Consider the following 16639-nt stretch of genomic DNA (forward strand, 5'->3'; position numbering starts at 1 on the left):
CCGCAAAGGCTCGATTTACAGTCATAAAGCCGGGGAGTACCGGGCGACTACATGCCCCAGACTGGCACAATATACGATTCGTATTTGAGGTCTGTGTGCTTGGTACCAGACAAGAACCAAGGCTTTTAAAAAGGCTTTCACAGAGCAGATGGGACCGTTATTCTGCCAAAGCTGCCTTATAGTTTTGCGGCTTAGATCCCGTCTGTTGATGCCGTCGACGCAAGTGAAGAGGCGTTTTCTACCAGCCGAGGCTACACCGTTGAAAAGCTTGACGGCCCAAAACTAAACTGGAATCACCCTCATCTTTACAGCAAAGCCTACGGCCGATCTTGGTCCACTACAGCCGGACATTCCAAAAAAAAAAAAAAAGAGCCCTTGGCTTGGAGGGGGGAGGTTACTAATAATATGCCACGCAGATATGGTCTACATACAAACCCTGACATGTACGCTACGATGGCTCACCACCAAAGTTCTTCCACCATCCTCAATCGAGATATTTACTGAGTACCTGCTTATTTAAGACATCGGATGGATGTGTTACTAGGATTCACACATACTGTACAGTACGACTCTAATATGCTTACATCCAGCTGTCCACTGCTACTATCGCTTATAAGGTATTCAAGACATGCCCACGATTCATGGCCACTTTAATCAAACTCTATCGCATCATAAACTAGCTCAGGAAGCCCGAAATTCCATCGACTCCATTAAAATAACATGACCCGCGTTTGCCCAGTCCACGAGATGTCGTTTAATACCCAACACACTCCACATTGCCTCGCTCATATGACGCCCTATATCGACACCAGACAAGGCACCGGTGCATTTAACTAGCATTAATTAGAGCACATGCAATGTACCCATTACATTACCTGGCTATCTTGTATTACAAGGCTACCATAGGGCTAGAACAGCCTTGGACATGGCGTGGGAAGGGAAAATAAGAAGGGACGCGCGTAAACTGGATCTCCCGCCCCCCTGCCTTACCCAGATGTCGCAGTCGTCGTCGTCGTCTCACTCGCAGACGTACGTTCGGTTTATGACTTGTCTGGGATCAAATTACCATGGCACGTAGCGTATCTACTGTTCCCAATTCGTTAAGCCATCCATCGATTAGCAAATCTTTCGTTGTGACGTGTTCATGTGGCTAGTGGGTGGTTTGCTCATGTATGTATGCCATACAAGAAGTTGCGTGTGGAACACTCCGCAGCTACTCCGCCAATACTACAGATAATTTCATCCCATCTTGCTAGTAATGTTTCATTAAGGTGTTTATAAGCGGATTCGTAAATTTTGTATTTTAAAATGCTTGTTTTGTGCGAGTAGAAGCATTATCCGTCAATACCCAACCCCCAAAAACGCTCCACCAAGCCAAGCTCATACCTAGGTTTATTATACTCTACGTTAACAACTCACTTGGTAACAATTCACTTGTAACTGGAATAAAAAAGAAATAAAATTCTTTTTAACAAAATAAATTAACATTTCAACTCCTTCCTATATGCTACAAGCCGCAGTTGGCGCTTTTGTAAATATCAGCCAGATAATACTCAGCTCTAAAACCACTCTTATATGTACGCAGTACCCAAAAAAGAAATCGTTCCGCCAGCCACGTTGCTCGGCCATCTTCCTTCTTTTTTTTGTATCGTGACCTCTTCCTGCCATTAAAAGAAAAGATGAAAAAATTTTCACCTCTCCCATTCCTCCCCAGCATAATACCTCTCGGGCTTCTCCACATCCCAAGTTGGTCTCTCCACTAGTGCGACCTCCAAAGGCTGGTCCGCATTGTTGAGGGATACGATACCAAGGACGGGACGGTACTTGTAAGTTATCCACCAGCTCTTGCGGTCAGTCTCGGTTTCGGGAGCCCCTGCGTTGTTGCTGTTGCCGCTAGGGTTGCGAAGTTGCGCCAAGTCGCCCTCGGGAGCATCAGGCATGTCGTCGTCACTATCACTGCCATCTTCGTGGGGAGAGGCAGTATCCACGTCGATATTCACCCACTGTCCGTCTACATACTTGCCAATACGGTGTGGTGCGAGGTTTTCACGGGTCATCTTGCCTCCAGCACCACTGGCTTGGCCAGTTCGCTTGCGCTTCATGCCGGGCTGAGCTCCCTGGCTGACGACAGCATCACTCTCTGAGACAGGTTTCGGCAAATCTTGAGCAATATCAAGCATCAGAAGGAATGAAATACCGTAGATCCAAAGGCGAGATCCCTGCCATATGGCACCTTTAGCCAAGTCGAGTAGGTCTTGAACGGCCGCTGGAAGAGCTTTCCGGGGGTGTCTGCGTGACCATGGTGTGAGCAGGCCTTGGAGAGGGTGGAAAGTCAACACATTCCACGAGGCTGTAACTACTGCGAGGGTGTAATCTTTGACAGCATCCACTCCGCTCGTATCTTCACTGGGTACAAATCCCGAGAATGATAGAACGACGGGGGCCGATGGCAGCTTGGGCAGCTGGTTTGCGCTTGGATTGCGAATCCAGCGGGTTTTGACGCTGCTAGTTGGGTCCTCCTCGTCATCCGACTGGTCGCTATCACTGTCGCTTTCGCTCTCAGATGATGGTGCCGCGTCATTTTCTCCATCCCCTTCGATCTTGTTCTGCAAGTTCTCATCCGGGCCACGTAATACCCAGGTGTCGATGTAACCGGCAATGTCAGCTACCGCAACCATCTTCGAGTCAGCGGTGAATGAGATATGAGTAATATTCCTTTCGTAGCTTCTCAGTCCTCCATTCTTGACGTATCGTGGAATATGGCGCCGGAGGCGGGGAAGTCGCTGCAAAGCAATGGTAAACTGTGACGGTCCCTCGGTCTCTTCGAGACTAGCCATGACAACACGAGAGCCATCTTTGATAGCGCAGAGCCATTTACCATCAGGTGACAACTGCACCTGTGAGGCTCCAGCGTTTTTCAGCTTCTCTGGGAGCTCAATGGCGGATAGCTTGACGTCGGAGGGTTTGACGGGGTCCTGATGCTCCAGCCGGAAGGCTTTGATGTCTATTGATGTAGAGACAATGAGTAGGGTGCCTTCTGGGTTTATTGTAGCAGAGCTGATATTAGAGTCACCCTTGACTACAATTGTCTTGAGGAGTTTGCGATTCTTGTTGATGTCGACATCTTCGTCTTCTTCTTCTCCAGTCTGATTGAATATTTCTGTAGCAGGTTTTCGCAGAGCCCAAATGTGAACCTCTCTATCCCACCAGCTAGTAATGAACCTAGCCTTTTGTGCGCTCAAGATGGGCGGCTGCTGTGGAAGATTGCTAATCGTTCGGTGGTTTTCACGGCCCATTTCTCTCAGGGGAACCAGCATGAGGTTTGAATCCGGTCCTTTACCAAATGTTAGCTAGTCCGCATCTACCAAGGAATTTTTTCCATTTTGAATAAAATCATCTCACCTCCGGTCACTACGACGCTGGTGCGGCCGTTCTCAAATGAAGCTATAGCCTTGACATCGTGGTCGTGATATCTTCGTCCCCAAACCTTGGACCAGCGGTTGCCTGGTCCAGCATTCTGCTTGTAGAGAACGGTACGGCGGTCCATTCCACCACTGATAATTGCCGATCCATCAGCGCTAATCGCAAGACTGAGGACATCCTGTTTGTGGCTCTGCAGTCTCTGAGATTGGGTGTAGGTTCTGCCATCCCAGATGCAGACCTGGCCTGTTGAGTCGGCGGATACAATATTACCGTTAGGCAGGCACTTGACCGACCACACAATGATATCTTTCGCGCCTCCAGCCAGATCCGCGCCTAGGGTCATATGGCGAAGCATGTGTCCCTTTGTAACATCGTAGATTCGAATGGTGCTATCCGAGCAGCCCACAACAGCAATCTTGCGTGACTGGAACGTGATGCTGACCATCTGCGCCTTCTTCGTAGGGGATCGAACAACAACTCGTTGGAAGCGGAGGTCATCATCCTCGATCGAGTACATGGCCAGTTCGCCATCGATCGTTCCAGCAATCAGCTTGTTGGAGTGAAGATCATCTGAGGCTCCGCTCAGGGCTGGAGGCTGAACCGCGAGACACCAGATGTCGCCGTGCTGCCCGCTCGCATGTCGCTTGGGCTTTCCTGTTTCGAGATCCCACTCAGTCACCGTGGATGTATATCCAATGCTGAAGAGGCGCGATTTGCCCACGGCGATCTTGCCATCGCCAAGGTCCTGATCCGGCTCGTTGACCCAGACAAGACCATCAATGCTGCGATCCCGACCGCCACGGATGACTAGCTCTTGGTGCCATGCACCGCTTGAAGGGTTCCATATCTCAATATCGCCGTTTGCTCGTCCAACAGCCAATCGCGCAACAGAACCTTGCTTTGCGGACTTGGTCTTGGGGTGTGAGAAGGCTACCGCATTGACAGCTGAGGGCTTGTAGGGCACAAACCGACAACGGTGGATATCCATGATGGCAACAGATCCAATTCGTCGTCGTCTCTCCAAGCCGATTGAATCAATTTCCCAGCGTCTGACGCGTTTTCCGACACCGAAATCCGCCTGAGCTGCGCAAAGACAAAAATGATGCTGCAAGAAAAAAAAAGTGCCAGCCTCGTCCAGAAATTTTTTTGAACTGGCGAATTAAGCAGCGGCCCATGCACGGCTGCCCCTCCACCCCACCGAAAAATCGACCCCAGCGGCGCCTTGTCAGCGGCCAGGGCACTTTCGACCGCCTATAAGAGTAAGGTGGCGCAGAATTGACGTTGAGTAGGTTATTATATTTGTCGATCCAGCTTTAGACATGTCTTGGTGTGGTTTTTCATACATGTATTCATCTATTTACTGATGCCATTTGGATAGTCTCATCTCAACATGAAACATCTCACAATACTTCCGCCTCATCGCATCCGAATTTCCTTCAACATGGAGGATTATGGTATTCTAAAAAATTATCAAGGCGCCGAGCAATAGATGTAATGACGTCTGTAGTTCTTGGAATCATTCAAGTGTGCCAACAGAACAACGTCATATGTCTACTAAAGATTGAACATTGCCTAAACTATTAAAATATATATTTCGTAATAGGCATTGTTCAATCAATTTTGACGAAAAATTCATAGAATGAATTTATCAACGTCAGGAACGTAATGGCGAGGATGGCATGGGTTCATTTGCGCTTCTTCCTTCTTTCCAGGAGCCTCTAGTTTTAACATTTGGCAAGCGTTTTCACAGGATAAATCCATCTCAAACGAAATCTTCTTCTTCACAAGAAAGAGCTACCAGATGTTAGCGATGCCAATCTACTGCCCACGTCCTTTCTCAACTTCATTCCAAATTTTCTCCTCCAATCTTACCCTCCATAACTCACTTGATCTGCGTTCCATTACAACGACAATTTTTGGAGCTTCTTTTGGGATCCCTTTTTTGGTTGCTCTTTTGGACGCATTTTACTATCTTGTGACCGATATATCAACAAGTGCCTCTCGAGAAAATGAATCAGCAGCAAGAAGGCAGTGGCCTCAGATGGCCGCCGCGGAGGCTTCCAGTTATCCAGAGGCGAAATTTGATGCTCGCGAGCTTGGTCCTTCTCATTCTTTCCTTTCTCTGTTTTTCTGTAGTCTTCATTATTGAGATTGTTGCGAGCGAGACAGCGAAGCTAGAACGACGAGCTCTAGCTGAGCGACAATTCCAGCTAGGCGGATTTCTGGGAGGCATATTTCGAGAGGTAAGGGGCATTTTCATTTTTATTGCGCGTAAACTATCTATCTAATAGCAACGGTTTATAACACTCGTTTACTAAATAACTGAAAGGCGGTCGATAATGCAAAGCAAGATTTTGTTACGACACCAAGTGTGACCGAGGTAGCAATAACTACAAGCAGCATGCCTGAAACAACACAAATCAACGATACATTTGAATTAAATTTCTCTACTACCGGCCCCAATTCACTTCTAGAAACATTGGCGGATGCAATAAAGGAGGCAATCACGAAATCGGATCAGCCGTTGGCCTCCGCGGCTACACATCGTCAAAAGAACGGCTTGTCCGATATAATTGGAGGCCAGTTGAACGCACTGGCACTCTCAGACGATTTTTCATTTTCTCCCTTTCCCAAGACGCCCCATTCAAGTTCTACGCGGAATCTGCCATCGCCTTCGGTTGGGCTCCTCGGTGGCTTCTGGGGAGACAGGCTAACGCTACGAATCCACAACGCGAGAGCAACCAAAGAGAAGCGCTCATCGGACTCTACTGATAATACTTCTTTTCTGGGCGATTTATCAGAAATCGTTGCGGAAATATCAGGTATTGACCCCGCGGCAGCCGCCCGGCTCACGGATACCGTCCTGGATGCTCTTCATGTAGATTCATCCGCTGTTGCTGCAGCTATCCCCAAGGTAGCAAACGAAGCTTCTGTTTCGGCTGCCGATCTACTGCCACTTGTCATACCTGCTGTTTCCAAGGCCATGAACCAACCTCTACCTCCGGAGCCTCCTATGAGTACGCTAGATATGGTAGAAACATTAAATAAAGTTCTTCAACAAGGAACAACGGTCATCAACGATCTCAGCAGAGCCATGGAAGATATCACTGATCCGGCTCTCCTGGCGGTTGTCAATCAATTGGCCATGATTGTGAACGCTATCGCTGACTACTTGAATAAGCCTCTTTGCGCTGTTGATCAGGTCGTGGATGGAACTTCATTTGAAGAAGTGGTACCTTGTGATAAGGTTGAAACCGGGTCTCCTACTTCAGCTGGTCAAATCGCAACACTAGCTACGCCTGGTATACCTGGATCAGCAACCAGAACTTCTGGCTCCAAAGGTATCACCACGCCTGCGGCCCCCAAGCCTTACATATCCTCGGAGAATCAGGCGTCACCCCCGAACCCAACTCCGCCATCTATTCCAATAGACGAAAGTCCTACCAAAACGAGCAATCCGGTGCCCACGGGTGGGGAAAACGAAGGAAGCGACATGTCAAACAGCGAAGTTCCCGCCAAGACATCATCAGCTCATCCATCGTGTCCAACTTGCCGATCTTGTGATCAATGTGCGCCTAAGATCTGCTCAGTCAAGGGGCCTGAGAGCCCAAGTGGCCACCAACCGCCCGATCCTTCGATAGGACCTTGTCCTGGAAGGGGCTTCAAATGTGACGAATGCCTTGATGGATGGTTCTGCCCTCCACAGGAGACGCCAGCCCAAGTTGTACCGTGTGGGCTTGGATGGCCGTGCTACCACTGCTCAGAGGGCTATTTCTGCGAACTGACGCAAACACCCAATCCAACATCTCCTCCGAGCTCTACAGCGAAATTTGTATCCAAAGAAACAGATAGCCCAAGAACAAGTAGCGGTGCAGCTCCAACAGAGACGTCCAAAGGTGATAACCTTCCAGCAGATTGGAGTCATTTGGGGTGCTTTCAAGATGCTATTTCGCGAATATTGCTTGGCGCCAAGCCCTTGGATTATCTGCAAGGAGATATGTCTTCCAAAGAATGCGTTGATCACTGTGTCTCTGGTGGATATAAATTTGCTGGAACAGAGAATGGAAGAGAATGTTGGTGTGGGGCCTCAATTCGAGATGATGCAGTGCGGCTTCCCGAATCTCAGTGTGGGAAACCTTATCAAGGCCAACCGACTGAGCTTTGTGGCGGCAGCTGGGCTATCGATGTTTTTCTGTGCTCAGGCAAAGCTGAATCTTCTCAAGAGCCACCTGGAAATCCTATTGGGGGGTTCATGTTTCGGCTCCTATCGAACTTGAGGGGTAGCAGGGGAAATACAGATCACCAACATCTTTACGCTGCTGCATAACTCATCGAGGATTGCCATTGCAAGATGAGTGCGGGTTGTGCTATTTGTTGATTATTCCCTCTAGTTTTACAGAGATGGTCGGACATTTGAGACAGGCGACCTTTTGTGCTTCATTGATTTCCGGCGTTGCTTTTGACCGATCATGAATTTGAAGGAGAACATGATACATATAGTATATTGGCTGATGGTATATAGCATATTTACTCTATCTAATCTCATTGATAAACCTTTCTCTATAAATTTACTCCAGTGTTTGTAGCATTACAATATATTCAGTGACGGATTTCCCCTCGTCGTTAATCGCCTTAATCACAGGTAGACATCACATAGAGAACAACTGAAAGGTCTCAATTTCGGATTTAGACGTTATCGTTATTTTGTGCTTTAGAATAAAGATGCAAACTCAACAAGATAAAAACTAAGGATGGTATAAGTCGCGCTCTATGATTTGATGGGGCTGATGCCGGCTGCCACGTAAACGACACACTTGAGTCGGGTCAGGTTTGTTGTTGCCAAGGTTCGTAATTTTCAAGGAGCTTCACGAAAACATCATGAAAGAATTGAGATCGATGGAATAGTTGAACATTCAAAAGGGATGGCGGTTCAAAGATTTCATTTTTCATTTGTTTATCTTCTCTCTTATTCGCGGACAAGGGAGGTTGATACATGGGAAAGATCATTTCGAAGACATAAAAGGATTTCGAATTTTTCCGATGGTACTTGTGAGAAAGAGAGAAAAAGAAATAGGGATGTGTTTCAGTGATTTGCTTTTACGAGACATTGGAAGTCCAAGCAAGACAATTTGCTCTTTGATTCAGAGAAGTGCTCACACCTTAGTACCCAGTCACACATCAGGCAAGTATACACTCCAGACATCAGTCTGGGTAATCCCTTGTCTGAGTTAGAGACCACGTGCGTACGGAGTACACATTTTGTTTACCCCGTATGGAGTACTCCAAGTCATATTCGTAAGCACTTCGGCCGATACTATTAATATGTGAGGGGTTGACTTATGACGCTTTTTGATTTGTATTTGTTGTGGTGTGGCAGTGACTAGGCTAACGGAGAGGAGAATGAGGGGAGATCGGCCCCCAAGTCTAGAGAAACTGCATAATCTATATTGACGGGATGAATGTGCCGAGTGGGAGCCATGTCTTATCACTGCCTACTAGCACTAAACTATTTTTTTCACGCCTTGGGTAACATTTTCGGGGACTGTGATCTATCCGGCTATCATATTGGGGTGGTGGTTTCGGTGGGACGGGCGGTATCACGACCCGTACTATCGGGCTGGTGTCACTGTCACAGTGGCTGCTGCGAGCTCCCGAATGCAACAAACTTTGTCAACGCACTTTAATTTTATAAATAAACTCCCGCATAATAAGGCGGTATCTTTATTGGCCATGTTGATCTGAAATACCAGCGGGTGAAAGATATGCCTTCCTTTTTGCCAAGTAACTTAGACCTACCCTGTAGCCGGTGCGCTAAGCATTCCGTAAGCCCGGTCACATCTTACACGGCGTCCTTAATACTGATGCCTCCAACGAGGTCATCGGCCCGGAGAAAAAGTTACGGTGAAGAGAAAAGCACATGTTAAATCATGAGCCAAAGACTTGGAGCAGATAGTTTACGATGTTTACAACCGACGCACCCGAACGATGCGCTACAGGGTAAGTCAATGGGCGCCGCTATTGAAATCAGGGAGTCGAGTGATAACCGAGGTCCACGTCGCTCGGCCAAAGGGAGCAGCATATTTAGTACTCCATATATAAGCCAAGCGCATCAATGGCTCGCCCGCCAACTCTGCCATCCAGGAACACTAACTCTTTTGCATCATCGTCGTCATTATTTTTGGGGTAGCTGCAAAGTAGAACATCACCGGGCTTGAAGACTAAACAAACACCGCCGCCACTACTCCGCTCGGCGGTGATAGTCCATCCGTCAAGAGCGAGGTACCGATTCGCGCGAGAGAGAGACATGGAGCCCTGTCCGCGCAAAGACAGTGTCATAAGACCCCACGACCACAAGCGCATCGGAAACATATTTTGGCTCCCGACCGGATAACGGCATCTCTCGAGTGTAATCTGGATGCAGGATGAATGTAGGTATGAAGATACGAAGCAGAATAATCGCCAAAAACCGCCATCTTCAGTGTAAACGCCGATGATGCTTTTAGATCTGTACTCCACGCGGCATGTATCAAGAAGGGGGCTGAAAAAGCATGGGCGCCGGAAATTATTTGGACGTCCGAGTGGCACATCGTAGCGCTTTTCAGAAACGCCTCTAGGCAGTCTTGGCTTTTGAATCTACCTGGGGAAAGCAATCTCTGATCGTAGTCGTATGAGGGTGCCCAAAACCCCACGTTTTGGCTAGTATAGTTCGATGAACAGCCCATTTCCCGCTCAGCCGACCCCGACTCCATCGACAAAACCATCAGCCTGGGTCTATTGCGGGTAGCAAAGTAAATCTAAACTACCCCGTATGGAGCTTCCGTAGCTGATTGCTTCGTGCGGGGGAAATCAAATGCTGGGGAAGCGGGTTTTGGAGAGATGAAATCTTTGAGATTATCAGAGATCCCGAACGCCGAGTTTCTGGGGGAATAAGATGCTTAGGTCGCAACACGCTAGACTGGATAGCCGACTGCCATCTGCGGGGGAATCTGGGGGGCCATGACATAGTAACTCTGAATAAGTTAACTATTAGCCCTTTCATACTAATAAAAAAAAAGGCGGCTGTTTAATAGCGGCCTAGTTGATCTGGATCTGGCAGGTCGACGGATCTGCGATGGTGCCCCCCAAACGTCAAGTTATATCCTGATAGAGAGTTTGGTCGCAAAAACTAAACCGGCCACCAACACCAATGATAGCTTGCTGCTGTAAGCGGGACTTGATGAGCGTCTTTGTTCCGTATTTGCAATCGTTCGGCCGTCGGCGGGTGGCTTGTTTTGTCAGCACGTATTCACGAGTAAGGCACCTCCTTGAGCCAAAAGCTGCTCTCGTGTTTTTGGCCCAGCTCAGCCGCTTAAGCCACATGGTGCGATTCTGCTTATACTGGATTGATGACATCGTGTGATCGATGTGCGATAATCAGAACATGGGCCGGGCTTCGCACCAGGGGAAAGCTGACATAGCCACCGCCGGCACTACCCCATACCACGCGGTGTCATGGTGGCTGGCCAGGTGTAGTATGCATCTAGGTAGATTTCTCCAATTGCTTACTGCTCGCCTTGAGGCTTCGTTGAACTTCGTGGCCGGCGCCCGAGCGGAGCATAGTATGACTTGCCAAGATGCTAAGTCTTCCAACGGAGTCGAGTGAGAAGCCGCTTCTGACTTGGCTTTGGGTCCTTGAGTTTCTTGGCTGGTTCTAGGCCGGCGAAAAGGGAGACGGGGCTTTGGCAGTCGATCGAGTTGCCATTGAGTCACAAAAAGATAGCCGGCGAGAAAAGAGATGGAGTTGAGACAAAGAAGATTGGCGGTGGCAAGATAGACAATGCTCTGCACTGCAGCAATGCACGGATGCAGTAGTCGCAGCTCAGATGAAGCTTGCGTGAGGAGAAGGTGAGGGGGCTCCAAGACATTGAGGGAGCTTGTCTTGCTTGATTCAGGCCTCTACAGGTACCTACGGATGCCCTACGAGCCCTACGTATTTGCATGTACCTACATATTTACGTGTATTAAGGCAGGCAGCCCATGGCCAACGAGCCGCCCATCCGGACCTCGTGCTGCTTTTTTCTCCGTCATGCTCTCCATGGACATTGGCACAGCTTTCTCCCGAAGATCCGCAAATAAACCGCTGATTGCTGGACGGGGGCGTGTGATGGAATCCTGCTGCATTAGCCTGGATCCTAGCAGACTTTAGAAGCAATAATCCCTTCCTCATTGTCCCATTGTTCGTCGTGCGATCACCTCCTTGCTCAGTCAAAATGACGATATGCTGGAAGGCAGCCAAAGCAGCTTCGAAATCTGGTATGTAGCAGGTAATATGGAGCAAATTTCATGTGCGTTTCTCAGCTCCACAGCGTTCGTGGCCCAACTGGGGACAGATCTCTGCAGCCCCCTTTCCTGTGTGGCCCCTCCACAAATGAGACAGGTCAGATAAAAAAAAAACAATATGTAAAATAAATAAATAAAATGGAAAAATAGAGACGAGAGGCTGCCAAAGGATTAGATGATCCGGACGCATCAAAGCCTAATCAAACTTGCAGCATCTCTGTTTGGAGCTATACTTGGATTGTTTCGGCCGGAGTAATACAATTCGCAAGTCACTCCCGAAACGCAACTAGAGCTAATAAAAGGCATAACGGCTTAATTTGATACTGGATATCTGCAGCGGGAATGCACCCAACGCAGAGTAGCAGCACCAACAGGAAAAAAAAAAAAAAAAAAAAAAAAAAAAAAAAAAAAAAAAAAAAATAATAAAAAAAAAAAAAAAAAAAAAAAAAAAAAAAAAAAAAAAAAAAAAAAAAAAAAAAAAAAAAAAAAAAAAAAAAAAAAAAAAAAAAGCTCTGTGCTCTCAAACAATAACAACCCTGGCTCACGATGCAGAATGCCTGCTGTCGCCTTTGATTAGCGACCCAGACAACGGCCACCAGCCTTGACCAGCCTTGACTCGCGCGCGGAGGTCTTGTCCAGATTGAGATAAGGTAGCACGTCGGTTCTCTGGCGATCCCCCAAGGCCTGCTGCGAAGAGGCGCCAGGGTCCGTCACCGCATGGCGCTAGAGACTTGTCCCTTTCCCGGGCTTATGAGTGGATGGGCGACTCAAGCGGGTTGGTCAGACTCTGAGCCGGGTGTGGACCCCGGCCATGGGTTCTTGCAATGGCTCGGTGGTATTTCCTTAGCGATGGCCGTTATCGAGACGGGTATCCGTACCTGTTGAGTGTGTTGGACGCAGTATCAAGCAAGCACGGTTCTGAAATCTGCAACTTTGAAGCACTTCGTATACTTGTTAATATACGCTCAGGCACGTCCTTATGCTGTTGGTTGTGCATCTCCATCTCCGGGCCGCGTCGCAGCGAGCCCAATATTTGCCTTTATCAGGAGATTTGACGGCCAGGGCTTTTTGCTCTACGCAGTTGTAGTACATGTGTACTCCGTACAGAACCTCGGAATATCCCACCAGCAAAGTTTGATGCCGTTTAGGTTGTCGTAGTGGTGGCTGGTCCGCGAGCCAATGACCTCAAAGTCATGATAGCGGCGTATTTGCCTAGGCTCAGGGTCAGACCCGTAGAAAGCAGAAGGGGCTGTCATATCTCACCCACTCCCAGCACCAGTGGCAGGACTATTTTCAGTCCTCTCATCCATCGCGGATCCAACAAGAGGCTACTGCTAGCTAGCCGGTATACTTGGACGGCACTGGCCCGGTCGGTGAGCCCTGCAAGTACCTACCTAGGCAGTAGGTAGCCTTACGGGCGGACTATACGGAATAATATGGATATCGCTTTCTTCTTTCCTTTTTCCTCTTCGCGACAGTCAATCTCAATTAACCAAAACCTTGCTGGTTTGTGCATGGACCTTTTTTTTTTTCTTTCTTCTTTCCATCTTGGTCAATCCCTGACACGTCCAATTGATCCGTAGATGAATGGTTATTATGCCTTTCCTGGGATGAAAGGGCTAAATAGCCTAAACTAAAAAATTTCCAGAAAGGTCTGGACAAAAGTGGCTGGCCGGGCTTGACCTTATTTGCTGTGGCGGCTAAGCCGGGGCTAAGGAGGTTTTTTTCTTGCTAAATGCCTCCAGCGAGAGTGTTTCTGCGTCTCGGTGGTGCGTGCCGTGTGCCTCATTTTACAAACACGACAAACGCGGCCCAAGACCCGTCGCCCATGCATGAGATCAAGCCCCAAGGCAGCGCCTCTTCGGCAATAAGGCCCATCGTCAGCTCAGGGAGGATGTGGGCCAATACTACCCCAATCCATGGTTTAATTTGTCGGGCTTGTCCCCCAAGGGTAAGGATCTGGAACTCCAAGGCCTCCCCACTCGCCTTTACCCCAATCGCCATTATAGCTTGGCCATAGCTTCTTCCTTTCATCTATCTGTGTGTGGCTGCAAATGTCTGAGGTTCCCTTCGTCCATTTTTAGCAGGGAAAACCTTGGGCAGGCTCAAACGGTAACTCCATTTACGGAGTCACCCGTGGGTTTGTACAGTAGTGGAAGATCCGGCTGTGATGGGCGGTAAAGCACGCCTTGTCTTTTGTGGTCTCGTTCGGCTAGCTTTTGAGCTTGAGCTGGATATAGACATGACTGCGGGAACTGTCCCTCGGTTGGAGCCAGTTCTTCTCCTCTACGGTCCGGGGGGCGAAATAGTAGAGATGACGAATGGGATTGACGTATTTGCACATCGTATGGAGCAAGCAAACTTCGAGATACATGGACCTACTATCTAGGAGATAGGGCGAGGGTGAAGACGGGAGGGCGAGAGCCTCCATTGCAAACTCGAGCCTAAACTAAAATCCTGTGAATGTATGCGCGACTGCATATATGATTACAACTGTATCATACACTCTCACACATATAGACTTGCAGCACGTAGTAGTATTATCGCCAAACTAAACCAACTCCAGGCAGCATCTCATGCTAAACGTCTCCATCGCAGACAATTCCTCCCAGAAATATAGCAGCTCCTCCCGCGGCCTACGGGACACGTCCGTCGCCAGCGTGTCACTCATTGCAACCCTTTTCTCTCCTTCTCCACTAACTAGATCTGTTGCACGTTGTTGATTGACTCGCGACCACCGGATCCCCCCCTGTCCCTTTTTTCTTCCCCCGGTGCGGTACGAAGGTATTACGGAGCAAAAAAGTAGGTGGGCTGCTGTGGCACCCAAAAGCCGCGAGCCTTTTGGGGACGGACATCGGGTGTGCGCCCCAAAAAGAAAGTCTCAGCCATCGGTCTCATTTTGCCCGACCCTGTTTACTCGTGCAGGTACCTACCTCGAGCAGAAGCTCTGCCCTCTCTTTCAATATATAAGAGTCTTTCTCGTCGCTCCCCACCCAAAAGCATAGTTTGCTCTCCTCTTCTTCCTTTTTACCTTGGTCATCCTTGATTTATTAAAATAGTCTTGTTTGTTATCTATTTGTTATTTGGACGACTCAATACCCCATCATCTACAAGCTTACATTCGATCGATCTTTTAAATTAATACGACAACCATCACAATGGCTGACGAACTCAACGTCGCTCCTAATGAGAAGGAGACCAACGGTGTCCAGCAATCCGTCAACCCTCAGTCTCCCCGCCACGGCCACTTCTCCGCCAACCACCATGGAGATTTCAGTGAGATGACAATTGGCCAGTACGCCCAGGCCTTTGGCGGTGCCCTTCAGCCCGGTGCTTGGAGGCCCTATGAGCACCGCAAGCTCGCCAACCCTGCCCCTCTGGGTCTCTCTGCTTTCGCCCTGACCACTTTCGTTCTGTCTTGTATCAACATGCACGCCCGAGGCGTCGAGGCTCCCAACGTTGTTGTTTCCCTCGCTTTTGGCTATGGTGGTCTTGTTCAGCTGCTTGCCGGCATGTGGTATGTTACGAGCTCTGTACTACCAATCTGACGTAAATTGTAACAATGCTGACTGTATATCTCACAGGGAGGTTGCTGCTGGTAACACCTTTGGTGCCACCGCTCTTGGTTCATATGGTGGTTTCTGGATCTCATACGGTATCCTCCTGACTCCCGAATGGGGCATCACCGCTCCTGACGGTCCTTACGCCGGCAACGTCGCCAGTGTGCTTGGATTCTTCCTGACTGGCTGGTTTATCTTCACCACCATTCTCCTCCTCTGCACTCTGCGATCCACCCTGGCTTTCTTCCTCCTCTTCTTCACCCTTGACTTGGCTTTCCTGTTCCTTGCTTGCGAGCAATACGCCGCCGACCTGGGCAACGCCACTGCCTCCCTGGCTCTCCAGAAGACTGGTGGTCTTTTCGGTTTCCTCGCCGCCTTCCTTGCCTGGTACAACGCCCTCGCTGGTATCCAGGACAGCAGGTTAGTTAATCCATATATTCTTTAGCTACATCAATTGCTAACAACCTCGCAGCAACTCCTTCTTCCAGGTTCCCGTCATCCACTTCCCCTGGTCTGAGGCCGCCCGTGAGCGCCGTGCCTCCAAGTCTGAGCGCGCTCAGGCATAAAGTGTTTTCCCTTTCAACTAGGAAAATTACGTGTTCTTGGTCGGTTATGAGCGATGTTGGTGGGGTTTTAAAGGAATGATACCTGGCGGAAAGAAGCAAAGAGCGCGCGGTTCCTAGCAGGCTGGGCTGTGCATAGAAAATGACTACTGGGCCTGTTTTTTTATTTTTTATTTTTTTATTCTGGTTCACAGAAACGTATTGAAATGTAATGCAGGAAGCTCCATCACAGCTACTGATCTATATACCTATTAATGGAAGTTGACGTTTTACGTCCTTTGCCCAGCTTGACTCTTCTCTGCTCCCTTGATAACTTGATCTATGCTCCCTTTCAATTCGACCTCTCATTCGACCTCTCATTCGACCGCTCAATTCTACCTTCCTAATTCCATCTCACCAATTACATGCAACGTTTCTTGTGTGATCTACCGGCATTTGAGTTGATGAAATTGCGTTCTCCATACATTGGCCCTTAGTTGCGACTATCTAGCGCATTGCCTATTAATAACTCAACGGTCTTGTCTCAGATTGCCGACTTGGGTCTTTTTAGCAGGCGCTATCCAGAACATCCTCATCAAACATTAGTGTTTGCTCCAAAGGTGTTTCACCATTCGCCGTATTAAGGCAGCCGGGTAATGCACATCACCCATCGCGTTTTATATTGCCGTGATCTACACTCACTTCCAATTCAGGTAATGCTTGCAGATCACGTGAAATTGTCTCTTACTGAAGTCAGAAGTTAAATCGTTAGACTTGCTGGCCCAGGGGCTCGCT

At 48.6% G+C, this 16639-nt stretch overlaps 3 protein-coding genes across 3 annotated transcripts; 2 read left to right on the forward strand and 1 right to left on the reverse strand.

The window, feature by feature from the left end:
* Positions 1 to 1446: 1446 nt before the first annotated feature.
* GGI43DRAFT_289920 (small subunit rRNA maturation protein UTP4) lies at positions 1447 to 4610 on the reverse strand. Its single transcript, XM_083201361.1, has 2 exons — positions 3403 to 4610; positions 1447 to 3334 (listed from the first exon to the last, which is right to left on the reverse strand). Exons 1-2 carry the CDS (start codon positions 4409 to 4411, stop codon positions 1692 to 1694), a joined length of 2652 nt encoding a protein of 883 aa, XP_083063320.1. The 5' UTR covers positions 4412 to 4610; the 3' UTR covers positions 1447 to 1691.
* Positions 4611 to 5072: 462 nt separating this feature from the next.
* GGI43DRAFT_432157 (WSC domain-containing protein) lies at positions 5073 to 7831 on the forward strand. The gene is made up of 2 exons (XM_083209524.1): positions 5073 to 5666; positions 5753 to 7831. Exons 1-2 carry the CDS (start codon positions 5433 to 5435, stop codon positions 7748 to 7750), a joined length of 2232 nt encoding a protein of 743 aa, XP_083063321.1. The 5' UTR covers positions 5073 to 5432; the 3' UTR covers positions 7751 to 7831.
* Positions 7832 to 14749: 6918 nt separating this feature from the next.
* On the forward strand, positions 14750 to 16166 carry GGI43DRAFT_289981 (GPR1/FUN34/yaaH family-domain-containing protein). The gene is made up of 3 exons (XM_083201362.1): positions 14750 to 15259; positions 15327 to 15722; positions 15775 to 16166. Exons 1-3 carry the CDS (start codon positions 14901 to 14903, stop codon positions 15866 to 15868), a joined length of 849 nt encoding a protein of 282 aa, XP_083063322.1. The 5' UTR covers positions 14750 to 14900; the 3' UTR covers positions 15869 to 16166.
* The last annotated feature ends 473 nt before the right edge of the window (positions 16167 to 16639 follow it).

The sequence above is a fragment of the Trichoderma evansii genome, assembly GCF_050947405.1.
Source record: "Trichoderma evansii strain SZMC 28006 chromosome Unknown GGI43scaffold_4, whole genome shotgun sequence".
NCBI lineage: Eukaryota > Fungi > Ascomycota > Sordariomycetes > Hypocreales > Hypocreaceae > Trichoderma > Trichoderma evansii.